A 14,123-nucleotide genomic window follows, 5' to 3' on the forward strand; every position below is an offset into this window, starting at 1 on the left:
TTGAAAACTTTTAAAATTTGTAGGATCTCCTTTCAGTTGGATCCCTTTTAGCGATTTGCTTTTCAAATAATACTTTTACTGGGTTTTAAATCTAAACAGGCAGGATCTCTGTTCATCTAGATCGTTAAGCAATTTTCGCTTGTTCAGGAAATTTTATGCTTAAAGGTCGAACTGGCAGGATCGCCATATAAGTATTCTCTTTATTAAATGACTGCCTTTCTTTTTATATAGAAATTTCTTAACTTACACATGCACGATTATGCTAATACACTTAAACTCAAAGTATTTACATTACAAATATGAATATGTAAAGTCAGCAATTTACTTCATTGAGCTTCTTATAACTACAACGGAATTGGATATATGAATGAATGTTTTGGCAGCGCACATTGACAAACCGACGCTGTCGATTAGTCATGCTGATCGATACGTGGGCTGGTCAATGTGGCGAATTGAGTAAGTGTTAACAACTGTAAATAGATATGAATCCCCGCTGAGTTCAACATAACTTATTTATGCCGCTATGACTTGCCTGTGTGTGGTCTATGTTTGGTTATGCATAAAAAGTGCATAGAAAGTGAAACTCATTCTGGTTATTACATAAATACAAATACCTTGTATGTAAGGCTTATTCTGGTAATGCCACAAGTGTTTTTGACATAAGCAGTTTCCCAAGGCATGCTATCAACAGCTTGTTCGAGTTGCACATCTATACTAATTATATAAAAATGCTTATATGGGCAATGTTTGTAACGGCTAATCTCAAGAAGTACCAAACCGATTTTTATGACTTTTTGTTTAAAAGAAAGTAGTGACGCAAATAAACAGCCTGCGCATTTCAGTTTTTCTATTTTCACAAACTAAAGCCCTTTATTTTTAAGATAAATTTGAACTTTTCGATGGCCAAACCCAAGCTACAGCGGGCCAACAAAAAAAACTTTTTGTTTGTGAAGAGATACATATACTCACAGCCAGAGAGAGTACGTCATTTCGCTCTTGGCAAATGCACGAGTTTTTTGCTTGCAACGAGCAGATATATGCACAGTGTAGATTGTACATACATATGGAAGCTAGCGCGCGCAAATCATGGAACGTTTGTATCTCTTTTTCAAACTTCATTGTATTTATGATTATATGCTGCAAAACATTGCCTAGAAAAAAATACATGGACAAGTGTGCCATATTATTGGAAGTTTATTACCACCGCCCAAGATGGTTCCAAAATTTTTACAAATATATTTTTCTTCCCAAGGGGAGCAGCTTTCGTTGCGCCAAAATGCTGCACCAACTCTTCAAAGAGATATTTTGAAATTAATTCAAGAAATTCTGCTTGAAAATAATGTGTATGTTCGAAGTTTTATGACTTCTATGAAGCGTATGCCATCTAATCCGAATAACTATGGGGTTTTAATACATGCCGGCAAACGCCCTGTTAATGAACCCCTGGTGATTATAATGCCCCGACTACAGGCGAGGTCGTACTATTGATAGTTGACGAAAATGCTGGCCCCCGCGATATTGTCCTACAGTTCCGCGATAACACTCTCCATCGTGTGTCAAAAATTCATCCTTTATATGACTCCTTGCAATACCCTATCGTATTTTTAAACGATGAGGACGGTTACAGCATAAATATACCACAAACTTCTCCAAGCAGTGGGCACCCAACCTACAAAAAACAGTTTCATGTATGCAATTGTATGCATATAAAATTCTGCGGAGGGACCCACTTAAAAATCAAATATTCCGGTAAGGATCATATAATTCTTTCTCGCCAACATCATTTTGTGCTAAAATACAAAAATAGAAGAGACGACCTATGCCGAGCTTTCCTCCCTAATTTGTGACGTGCTCCATTTTTAATTTTGCCTACAAATTGGCTTCCAAGATACGTTGCTCCTCGATTTTGATACATTTGTGGCAATTTGAATTCATGTATGTAGTATAAAACTATAATGAATTACGATTGTTTGAGCGGCTTGTGTGCGCTAGTGCTTCTACAGTTGCCGCGTGTAAGCGAAGCCTTCATAGTCACCGTAGACGCACAAAATGAATGCTTTTTCGAGAAGGTGGAAGGCGGCACAAAATTTGGTGTAACATTTGAAATTATTGAAGGTGGTTTCCTGGAGATTGAAATCAAAATAACTGGGCCGGATAATAATGTTATACATGACAGTGAGGAAGAATCTTATCCCAAGGTATATACCACAACAACAACCGTATAATTTATGCTAATAAAACTAATATATTTCAAATATTACTGATGATTATTATACTCAGTTGAGCAGAGCTCACAGAGTATATTAACTTTGATTGGATAACGGTTGGTTGTACAGGTATAAAGGAATCGAGATAGATATAGACTTCCATATATCAAAATCATCAGTATCGAAAAAAAATTCGATTGAGCCATGTCCGTCCGTCCGTCGTCTGTCCGTTAACACGATAAGTTGAGTAAATTTTGAGGTATCCTGATGAAATTTGGTATGTAGGTTCCTGGGCACCCATCTCAGATCTCTATTTAAAATGAACGATATCGGACAATAACCACGCCCACTTTTTCGATATCGAAAATTTCGAAAAATCTAAAAGTGCGATAATTCATTGCCAAATACGGATTAAGCGATGAAACTTGGTAGGTGAGTTGAACTAATGACGCAGAATAGAAAACTAGTAAAATTTTGGACAATGGGCGTGGCACCGCCCACTTCTAAAAGAAGGTAATTTAGAAGTTTTGCAAGCTGTAATTTGACAGTCGTTGAAGATGTCATGATGCAATTTGGCAGGAACGTTACTCTTATTACTATATATCTGCTTAATAAAAATTAGCAAAATCGGAGAATTACCACGCCCACTTTTAAAAAAAAAATTTTTTTTAATTCAAATTTTAAAAGAAAAGTTAATATCTTTACAGTATATAAGTAAATTATGTCAACATTCAACTCCAGTAATGATATGTTGCAACAAAATACAAAAATAAAAGAAAATTTCAAAATGGGCGTGGCTCCGCCCTTTTTCATTTAATTTGTCTAGGATACTTTTAATGCCATAAGTCGAACAAAAATTTACCAATCCTTGTGAAATTTGGTAGAGGCTTAGATTCTAGAACGATAACTGTTGAAAAAGGGCGAAATCGGTTGAAGCCACGCCCAGTTTTTATACACAGTCGACCGTATGTCCTTCCGCTCGGCCGTTAAAACGATAACTTGAGCAAAAATCGATATATCTTTACTAAACTCAGTTCACGTACTTATCTGAACTCACTTTGTATTGGTGTAAAAAATGGCCGAAATCCGACTATGACCACGCCCACTTTTTCGATATCGAAAATTACGAAAAATGAAAAAAATGCCATAATTATAAACCAAACACGAAAAAAGGGATGAAACATGGTAATTGTATTGGTCTATTGATGCAAAATATAACTTTAGAAAAAAACTTGGTAAAATGGGTGTGACACCTACCATATTAATTAGAAGAAAATTAAAAAGTTTTGCAGGGCGAAATCAAAAGCCCTTGGAGTCTTGGAAGGAATACTGTTCGTGGCATTACATATATAAATAAATTAGCGGTACCCGACAGATGATGTTCTGGATCACCCTGGTCCACATTTTGGTCGATATCTCGAAAACGCCTTCACATATACAACTAAGGGCCACTCCCTTTTAAAACCTTCATTAATACCTTTAATTTCATACCCATATCGTACAAAGACATTCTAGAGTCACCCCTGGTCCACGGTTATGGCGATATCTAGAAAAGGCGTCCACATATAGAAATAAGGCCCACTCCTTTTTAAAATACTCATTAACACCTTTCATTTGATACCCATATCGTACAAAAAAATTCTAGAGTCACCCCTAGCCCACCTTTATGGCGATATCTCGAAAAGGCATCCACCTATAGAACTAAGGCCCACTCCCTTTTAAAATACTCATTAACGCCTTTCATTTGATACCCATATCGTACAAAACAATTCTAGAGTCACCCCTGATCCACCTTTATGGCGATATCCTGAAAAGGCGTCCACCTATAGAACTAAAACCCACGGCTTTTTAAAATACTCATTAACAACTTTCATTTGATACCCATATCGTACAAACAAATTCTAGAGTCACCCCTGGTCCACCTTTATGGCGATATCTCGGAAAGGCGTCCACCTATAGAACTAAGCCACACGCCCTTTTAAAATACTCATTAACACCTTTCATTTGATACCCATATTGTACAAACGCATTCTAGAGTCACCCCTGGTCCACGTTTATGGCGATATCCCGAAAAAGCGTCCACCCATAGAACTAAGGCCCACTCTCTTTTAAAACACTTATTAACACCTTTCGTTTGATACCCATATTGTACAAACGCATTCTAGAGTCAAGCCTGGTCCACTTTTATAACGATATTCCGAAAAGGCGTCCACCTATAGAACTAAGGCCCACTCCCTTTTAAAATACTCATAAACACCTTTCATTTGATACCCATATAGTACAAACAAATTCTAGAGTCACCCCTGGTCCACCTTTATGGCGATATCTCGAAAAGGCGTCCACATATAGAACTAAGGCCCACGCCCTCTTAAAATACTCATTAACACCTTTCATTTGATACTCATATCGTACAAACCAATTCTAGAGTCACACCTGGTCCATCTTTATGGCGATATCTCGAAAAGGCGTCCATCTATAGAACTTAGGCCCACTCCCTTTTAAAATACTCATTAATACCTTTCATTTGATACCCATATCGTACAAAATAAATTCTAGAGTCACCCCTGGTCCACCTTTATGGCGATATCTCGAAAAGGCGTCCACCTATAGAACTTAGGCCCACTCCATTTTAAAATTATCAATAACACATTTCATTTGATACCCATATCGTACAAACAAATTCTAGAGTCAGGCCTGGTCCACCTTTATGGCGATATCCTTAAATGGCGTCCATCTATAGAACTATGGCCCACTTCCTCTTCAAATACTCTTTAATACCTTCCATTTGATACACATGTCATACAAACACATTCCAGGGTTACCCTAGGTTCTTTTTACAACATGGTGATTTTCCCTTACTTTGTCTCCACAGCTCTCAACTGAGTATGTAATGTTCGGTTACACCCGAACTTAGCCTTCCTTACTTGTTTTTGTATTATATTCTTTAGCAACCACCTGCTCCTGGTACTGGTATATAGTTATCAACAACCGCAACAGTATGATCAAGCCCAACGCCGTTTAGATCCCGATCAGATGCCAAATCCGATAAGCGTTATGATTGAAAATCAAAATAGCGCTGGTGGTGCTTTTGTTACTAATGAACAGGGTTTATTACCGCCATTGGTGACCACAAAGTATGTGGTACAAGATCAGGGTAACTCCTCGCCTCGTTACATTAGGTATTGATATTCGAAATTAATGTTTTGTTTGGCAATTACATTGGTCTTTCTTGTTTGCAGGTCCTCTTTGTATTGCATACCTTCAACAGCTGATTTATTAAAAACGACAACTTTGTCCTTTACACTTACCATCTCACCAATGGCACGCACGGTTGAGGGTGAATATGAGCCACACAGCGTGTCGATAAATATGAACGTCCTGAACTTGTATTGGGTACATATGAGTTTTTGTGTAAAAAATGTTTGGGTACCGATAGCTCTCAAGATAAACCTCAACTCATATCCAACATGAATGCCTCGCAATCAATTGTGGAAGCTGTACGCACTACATTGGGTCCACGTAGTATGGACAAGCATATTGTTGATTCCAGTGATAAGGCCACAATTTCAAATGATGGTGCAACCATTTCGAAACTATTGGCAATTGTGCATCCAGCCGTAAAACTCTAGTCAACATCGCCAAATCTCAAGATGCTGAGGTAAGTTTTTTGTTATATTAGAATGTGTAGAATAAAAAATTTTCTCTTATCAGGTCGGCGATGGCGCCACTTCAGTAGTACTTTAAGCAAGTGAAATCTTAAGACAAGTTAAGCCATATGTTGAGGAAGGCGTGCATGCACGTATCATCATTAAAGCTATACGTAAAACATTACAATTATGCATGACCAAAATATGGCATGGCTGTATATGTAGAAGCGCCAATCAAAGGAACAACAACGTGCTATATTGGTAAAATGCGCTGCCACAGCAATGTCCTCCAAACTTATTCATCAAAAGATTTCTTTTCTAAAATGGTTGTGGACGCTTTACTTTCCTTTGATGGACAAGGTTAGGTTAGGTTGGGGTGGCTGCCCGAGGGCACACTTAGGCCAGTAGTACTAGGCCCGTTGTGATACCACGAAAAACATCGTTACCTCTCCTCTTCGAACCATTTTGAGGACCTGATGAAAGCTACCAGGTCCCTGACGTCATGCTCCACAACCTGACTCATAGTATCAAGAAATGGAGCTCCCAGAAAGCGCTGCCGTGCTCCGCTTAGCGCTGGGCAGTTGCAAATGAGGTGAACCACCGTTTCCTCCTCCTCATCTTCTTTACAACTCCTACAGCAACGACGATAAGGCGCTCCTAGCCTTTCTGCATGCCTACCTATGAGGCAATGACCCGTTAGTGCCCCTACAAGTGTGGAAATTGTATCCCTTCTTAGGTTGTAAACGTGACGGGACCTTTTAGGATCCCATTTAGGCCAGGTTTCTTTCGACGTTCGACATCCGGTGTTTGTAGCCATCTTTCGTCGGCTTGACGGTAGATGTGCTCTTTTAGCATTAGCTTGCATGTGGACAGGGGCATACCTAAGCGTTCTTGTCCAGGAAGAACCTGCTTGGTTGTACCCTGCCTAGCGAGTTCATCTGCAATACAGTTTCCCTCGATATCCCTATGTCCAGGGACCCATGTGAGGTGTACACGGTTCTGTTGAGCCATCTCTTGAAGAGATCGGCGACAGTTTAGTGCTAGTTCAGAATTGAACGAGTGGGAGCCCAGAGATTTTATGGCAGCTTGGCTGTCGCTGAAGATAAAAATTTCTTTGCCGACAATGTATGTCCCTATCCTAGCTGCGGCTTCCATTATGGCTGCAAATTCTGCCTGGAATACACTGCAGTGGTCGGGTAGTCTGAATGAGAGCTGGAGGTCAAGGTCCCTTGAGTATACTCCACCCCCAACTCTCCCGTTTAGCTTGGAGCCGTCCGTATATATGGAAATGCTGTTGCCCATAGCAAGGCACTTGTCCGACTCCGTCCAGTCATCCCTGCTGGGTATGTTTATCTTAAAGTTGGTTTCCGCAACTGTTGTGGTCACACAGCGATCCGTGCTAGGAGGGAGAAAACTGTATTTGTTTAGTATACTTGAGTGTCCTGTGGTCCTGTTGTTCCAGCACGACAACTCCCTTAGACGCAGGGCTGACGTTGCCGCTGCTCGATGACCAGCCAGATCCAGTGGAAAGATGTCAAGAATGACCTGAAGAGCTTCGCTAGGCGTTGTTCTTAAAGCCCCGCTTATGCTTATCATGCTGGATCTGTGGACTTTACCCAACAAGTTTAGGTTTGACGCCTTGCTCAAGGCTGACCACCATACGACTACCCCATACAGCAGTATGGGTCTGATAATCGCGGTATAAATCCATCTGCATATGTTGGGGGTGAGTCCCCATTTTTTGCCAATGGCTCTTTTACACGTATATAATGCATTGTACGCTTTCTTTTGTCGCTGGATAACGTTGTCCTTCCAGTTCAGCTTTTTGTCTAAAACTACGCCTAAAAATTTGGCTTTATCTGCCAGGCTTAGGCTCACCCCATTTAGTTCTGGTAGGTTCAACGATGGTATTTTGTATCGTTTGGTATATAACACAAGGTCTACTTTATGGACAAAAGTCATACAAAAAATATAAAATCGCATTATTAAATATAGAATTGGAATTGAAGGCTGAGCGTGATAATGTTAAAGTACGTGTTGATAAATGTCAAGAGTATCAGAAAATTGTTGATGTTGCATGGCGTATTATGTACAATGAACTAGCTAAATTAGGCGCCAATATTGTGTTATCTAAACTACCAATTGGTGATGTTGCTACACAGTATTTTGCAGATCGTAATATGTTCTGTGCTGTTAGTTAGAAGATTTGAAACGTACAATGCAAGCTTGTGGTGGCGCTGTTATGACTAAAGCTAATGATATTAATTCAAGTGTTTTGGGTCAATGTGATTACTTTGAAGAACGTCATGTTGGTAGTGAAGGTTTCAACATTTTCCAAGGTTTGATAGTGGGTTTGACATTGATTTTATTTTCATAGTTTATAATAATTTTTTATTTTTTAAAGGTTGCGTTGATTTTACGTGGCGGTGCCGAACAATTTTTGGAAGTAACTGAGCTTCGTTACATAATGCTATAATGATTGTGCGGCGTACAATAAAACATGATTCTGTTGTTGCTGGTAAGTCAAAATACAAATTGAAAAAAAGTCTAGTCTTAGATTGTTAAGTAATATTATGAAACGATTGTCCAAATCCGGAAGAAAAAACTATAAAATTTAGTGAAATGATAATTATTGCTTTTGGTTGTTAGTTTTGAGTCATCGTCTTCGAGTGCTTTCTGATCTTGTTGTAGCGATAAGGTTGCTCCCCGAAGGCTTTGCGGAGTGTTGTCGATGTGTTGGTCCTTTGCCGGATATAGATCCGTTACGCTCCGGTAACACAGCTCCATTAAAGTGCTAGCCCGACCATCTCGGGAATTATTTGTATGGCCACATTAATCCTTCAAGCCATCCCTCCCTCCCCACCCCCAAGTTCCATGAGGAGCATGGGGTCGCCAGAGACTCGTCTGTTAGTGAAACGGGATTCACCGCTCGAAGGTGAGGTTGACAATTGGATTAAGAGAAGCTATATATTGCGCTGGCAACCTGAAAAGGTTGCGCTACACAACTCCTTGAATCTGGTATTTGCGTCGCCTCTTACGACAGGCATACCTACCGCGGATATATTCTAACCCCCTAACCCGCTGGGGGTAGTGCCTTTTTGTATATGCCGTATCTTTTGCCAACTACCTGTAAGGCGTTAAACTGATCAGTAACGTCGCCGTGGACTCGTTCACTATAATGTAGCTCAGCCTTTTCACAAAATAATTAAAACATGTTTGTACACCAAAGTAAACGAGGGACTCAAGGGGTTGATACGCGACAAAGCTTTACAGCTTTAGAGCTTTCGTAACCCAATTGTCAAAATCATCTACGCGAGAGGAATCCTGTTACAAATATGAATGTATCACACACATATTTAGCAGACGAGGCTCTGGCGACCCCAAGTTCCTCGTGGAACTAGGAGGTGGGGCGGGATGGCTTAGAAGGTTTAATGTGATCATATTAATCGTTCCCGAGATTGTCGGGCTAGTACCTTAATGGTGCATTGTTACCAAAACGTACCGGATCTATATCCAGCAAAGGACCATCACCATCGATAACACTCCCAAAAGCCTTCGGGGAGGGTGTTGTTGATGTTCAAGTGAAGTAAAAGGTGGTGGGATATTCTTTCCACGGACTGTAATCAAATTATCTTTGCGCAGGAGAGCCACATGTTAAAAGAAAGAAATAAAAATACAGCGATTGTCTATTATAATTAAATGTTAACAGTCAAATCTGTTATTTCAAGCGCTCTACGAATATATTTTTCGATAATATAGCTTATTGATCTTAAGTATTTATCAATCAGCCTGTGAAATATTCTGTGCAGCACTAATTAGAGTATCATGTATATCTTTTGCCGATTGCACATATACACGTACAACATTAAGGTATATAGAATATGTCATAGGTCAACCAGGGGTGTCTTGCATATTGGGTTCCATACGTGCTGCTACAGCGCTAGGTAAATAATGTTGCGCCGATGATAATTGTTGCATGAATTGTATGGCTGTTTTTAAATGTAATTCAATTTGACAATACACAGACCCAGACGGAACTCCAGGTTGTATCATTGGATTTGGCCCATCAACTCCGGTAATGTTCATTTGTTGCATGCCATGCATGTTCATATTGGGATTCGTTGTTCAATACGAATATTCTTCTTTATTGAGCTAAATACCACGATTGTTAGTTAATAGCAATATAAGTTATTTTAATTGAGCAATATATTTGTTGCTTTTGTCTGTTTAGGGGTGGGATGATAGCTTTTTGTGTTGTACGATTTCTAATCAGTTTTTGCTAGCTGGCTTGAGGTCTGAATTGAAATAAAAACACAAGGGTTTTTTATATATTACCAATATATTTCGATTACACACGGCAATCGTCTTCAGGGTGAAAACTACAAAACATAAAAATATTAAAATAAATAACAAATTTTCTAACATACAAATTTTAAAAAATTAATCACATAAATTTTTTACACGTGTGTATCACTTGACGTGGAGTTTATCACTGATCATTTGTTTGTCAACAAATATCTATAGCAGCTAGCGGAGTTATCTACGTCCGTTTTGTAGTTCATTCGTTTGCTGGTTGGTGTGTTAATAATTTGAAGCATTTCCAGAGTAAATCGTTTTCTGCAATGTTGTTCTTGTTGAAGAATAGTAGCTTTGTCAAAGTTTGGTGAGTGGGAGTTTTCAGTACAGTGGGTCATAATTGCAGTTTTTTGGTTTGCAGTATAGCGGCAATATTTGTAATCCGATTTGTGTTGCGCTATTCTAGTTTTAAGTTTGCCTTTTGTTGTTCCAACATATACGCTGTGGCATGGTTCGTTGTTTTATCCATTGCAAGGAATTTCGTACACTATATTGATTTTTTCTGTATGTGGAATTTTTGATTTTGTTTGATTATATATGTTTTTTAATGTATTTATCGGCTTATGGGCTATTTTTACTTCATCTTTGTTGTAGCAGTCTGATTTGGCCAATCGTTCCTACAATTTTGGCACATAAGCTTCTGACTTAAATATTTTCTGCGGTTTTTCTTTTTCTCGTTGCTGATTCTTTTCTTCTTGATATTTATTTAACAGTGTTTTAATTATGTTTTCAGGAAAATCATTTCTTCTTAACAATAGTTTTATTTCATTTTTAATTTCCTCGTGGTAAGTATCGTCCGTAATTTCTAACATTCTTCTTATACAGCCCATTGCTGTATTCATTATCATCGTCTTTGGATGCTTTGAATATAAGTTGATCATTCGTCCTTTTGATGTTGATTTCTTATACCACTTTAACTTCAATTCGTTTTTGCTTCTAATAACAATTGAGTCAAGATATGGTAGTTTTCCGTCTTCTTCAAGTTCCGTTGTAAAATTTATATATTTGTTGAAAGAGTTTAGTGTGTCCAGCGTACTTTTAACACCATCTTCGTGTATTATAGCAAATAGATCGTCGACATATTTTGTGAGTAATCTGGGTACTCTTTCTAATTTTGTTGTTGTGTTCTCTAATAGTTTTTCCATCACTATATCGGCAAATACTGGTGATGTCGGGGATCCCATTGGCAATCCTTTTAGCTGTGTATACAATATAACATTGAATTTGAAATACCTATTTTCTTCGATGCAAAACGTAAGTATTTCCATAAACAGTTTTTTTGGTATATTTGTGTGTTGTTCTATTTTCATCCAATTGTCTCTTATGATCTCAAGAGCTAATTGTGTGGGAATGCTGGAAAACAGGGAAATTACGTCGAAAGATATTAGCTTTTCATTGTCAGAAATGTAGGTGTTGTTAATTTGTGTTTTAAACTCAGGTGTGTTTTTAATGTTGTATGCCGAGTTTGCTGTTGTGTTTTTTAATATATCTGCTATATATTACGATTTCTTGATCATCTGCTTTGGCTTAGACCATGCTTACATCTTGGCGGAATCATATAAGTGAAGGACGGATTGTGAGCATCTTAATTTACCTTGATCAGGGGTATTAAGTCTAAGGGCTATATTAATAGAGGTATGAAAATTCAGGAAAAGTTTGCGGATTCTGACTCTGAGTATTCAACAGGAACTGTTTGGTTAGCATCTCATTTCGCTCCCTGATGGGGAGTATTCTCGTCTCATTATGTAGATGATGTTCTGGGGACATAAGAAGACAACCCGTGCCGGTTCTGAGAGCAGTAATTTGGCAGGCCTGTAGCTTCTTTCAGTGAGTAGTTTTTAGGCTTTGTCTTTTCCCCAAGTACAAGACAGTGCAAGACAGTCGGTAGCGTAATGCCATATGGTCGACATTTGGCGTGCCCATGTTGTAAATAAGGTCGCCGATGATTTATTCGGTGACTAATGTCAGGTTTCGCGAGGCGAAAAAACCGAAGCGATCAGGCAGATAGCTGTTTATTTTATTACAAAGCTCATGGATGTAGGAAACAATAGGGACTCCTTCTGGTGGTGAAGATAGCTATTGTTATGTAGAAGTTAAACAGAAGTAGGGACAGGACACCGGTTTCAATATGATTTTTTTGGATTTATTGCAAAAATGCGTTGAGGATTTTTAATATTTTACGAGACAACTTCGTACATGTTTCAAAGAATGAAAAATGAGACCTATTCAAAATCAATTTTCACCAGGACAAAGCCGCTGAGACTTTGCTATCCTTTAACATATACAATACTTTACCCCTTTTTAGCGCAACTATCATTTTTGATTTTATTAAATTTTATAAAATGTTTTTCCTCTACAGTTCAATTTCCGTATTAGATGGTGAAGATGGCTTTCGCATATTCTCCATCAATAACTGTGACAAGGTGGAAGAAATCTATGCGCGTAAATCGCAGCATATTATCTTGGTCGAGCGTCTCTTCAATATCTTTCTAGTGGTGATGGTGACAGCAGAGAAACCCAACTGTTTACAAATGTTACACTTCAAAAAGAAACAAAATATCTGTCATTACGTCTACGGCTCAAATATACATAGTATACGAATGATTCGATTCATGATATACGCGACATGAAAATATTACATCAAATCGAAATTATTGCACCAAACGAATACTGAAACCGTACACATCTTCAAAATGGATGAGAAGTCTGTAATGATGGCATTAGATTGTGAGTTATTGAATAACATGCGAAAACCACTTTAACCCATCTATTTATTTGCATTACAGCTGAAGCTTTACAAGCATCAAAAATTGCTGCCGCCAAGCAATTGGAAAAGGCAGAGAAGCATTCATCACACTGTACGGATGATGCAAAATCAGAAACTGCTGTTGTAACTGCTGCCACCGACACAACAATCATCCCTACTTCGTCGAGTAGCGGCTCGTCCGACTATCTATCGAAGACAGTATAATCACATCTTTTGCCAACACAGGTTAGCTATGTGCTTGCGCAGGACCGTGCCTTCGCTACTTTATAATGAATGTCAATTCCCACCAATGGCTATTGCGGCTCACGATTGACCAACAAGACGACGGCGCAGTATAGAGAAAGAACGTCTGATTGCCGCAGCGAAAGCTTAAACAATTTTTGTTTGAGCATGAAAAATGATTACGCATTTTTTTACTGGCTTAGTGTAGGCTGTTGCGGCGGCGTTTTAAGTGTGAAATTTGTTAAAATTTTAATTTGACAGTAAATTTAAAACAAAAAACGCTTAAGCATTTAATTATTATGAATATGATATATTGTAACAGAACAATATTTTGCTATGTACAGTGCTGGCCACTAAGACGACGCTGCAGCAATATAGCTCAAAGTAATTAATTAATTGCGGCGGCCACAGTGGTGTGATGGTAGCGTGCTCCGCCTACCACACCGAATGCCCTGGATTCACACCCCGGGCAAAGCAACATCAAAATTTTAGAAATAAGGTTTTTAAATTACGCCGCGATTCTAGTGTTGTAATAACATTCTTCACCACGGTAACGAAATCATGCAGTAACTTTTACACCCTTTTGGTAAAGTAGCCGGATAATTTTTTACCCACAAAAGCAGGCGGTTACATCGAAATAACCACACAACAGCTGTTGTTTAGAAAAAGGCAGAAGTACAAAGACATTCTAGAGTCACCCCTGGTCCACGGTTATGGCGATATCTAGAAAAGGCGTCCACATATAGAACTAAGGCCCACTCCTTTTTAAAATACTCATTAACACCTTTCATTTGATACCCATATCGTACAAAAAAATTCTAGAGTCACCCCTAGCCCACCTTTATGGCGATATCTCGAAAAGGCATCCACCTATAGAACTAAGGCCCACTCCCTTTTAAAATACTCATTAACGCCTTTCATTTG

General features: G+C 38.7%; 1 protein-coding gene across 4 annotated transcripts; it reads left to right on the top strand.

Annotated features, from left to right (window-relative positions):
* Positions 1-1,884: 1,884 nt before the first annotated feature.
* LOC137234261 (protein transport protein Sec24D-like) lies at positions 1,885-13,670 on the top strand. Of its 4 annotated transcripts, none has more exons than XM_067757866.1 (7): positions 1,885-2,198; positions 5,156-5,386; positions 5,447-5,865; positions 5,919-8,201; positions 8,259-8,372; positions 12,570-12,937; positions 12,997-13,670. In XM_067757866.1, the coding sequence occupies exons 1-3, from the start codon at positions 2,161-2,163 to the stop codon at positions 5,676-5,678; spliced, it is 501 nt and encodes a 166-aa protein (XP_067613967.1). In that variant the 5' UTR covers positions 1,885-2,160; the 3' UTR covers positions 5,679-5,865; positions 5,919-8,201; positions 8,259-8,372; positions 12,570-12,937; positions 12,997-13,670. The 4 variants fall into 4 exon arrangements, with proteins under 4 accessions (XP_067613967.1, XP_067613966.1, XP_067613968.1 ...); XM_067757865.1 differs by having other exon boundaries at positions 5,919-8,193; XM_067757867.1 differs by lacking the exon at positions 5,919-8,201.
* The last annotated feature ends 453 nt before the right edge of the window (positions 13,671-14,123 follow it).

The sequence above is a fragment of the Eurosta solidaginis genome, chromosome X (assembly GCF_040869045.1).
Source record: "Eurosta solidaginis isolate ZX-2024a chromosome X, ASM4086904v1, whole genome shotgun sequence".
In the NCBI taxonomy this organism is placed as follows: Eukaryota; Metazoa; Arthropoda; class Insecta; order Diptera; family Tephritidae; genus Eurosta; species Eurosta solidaginis.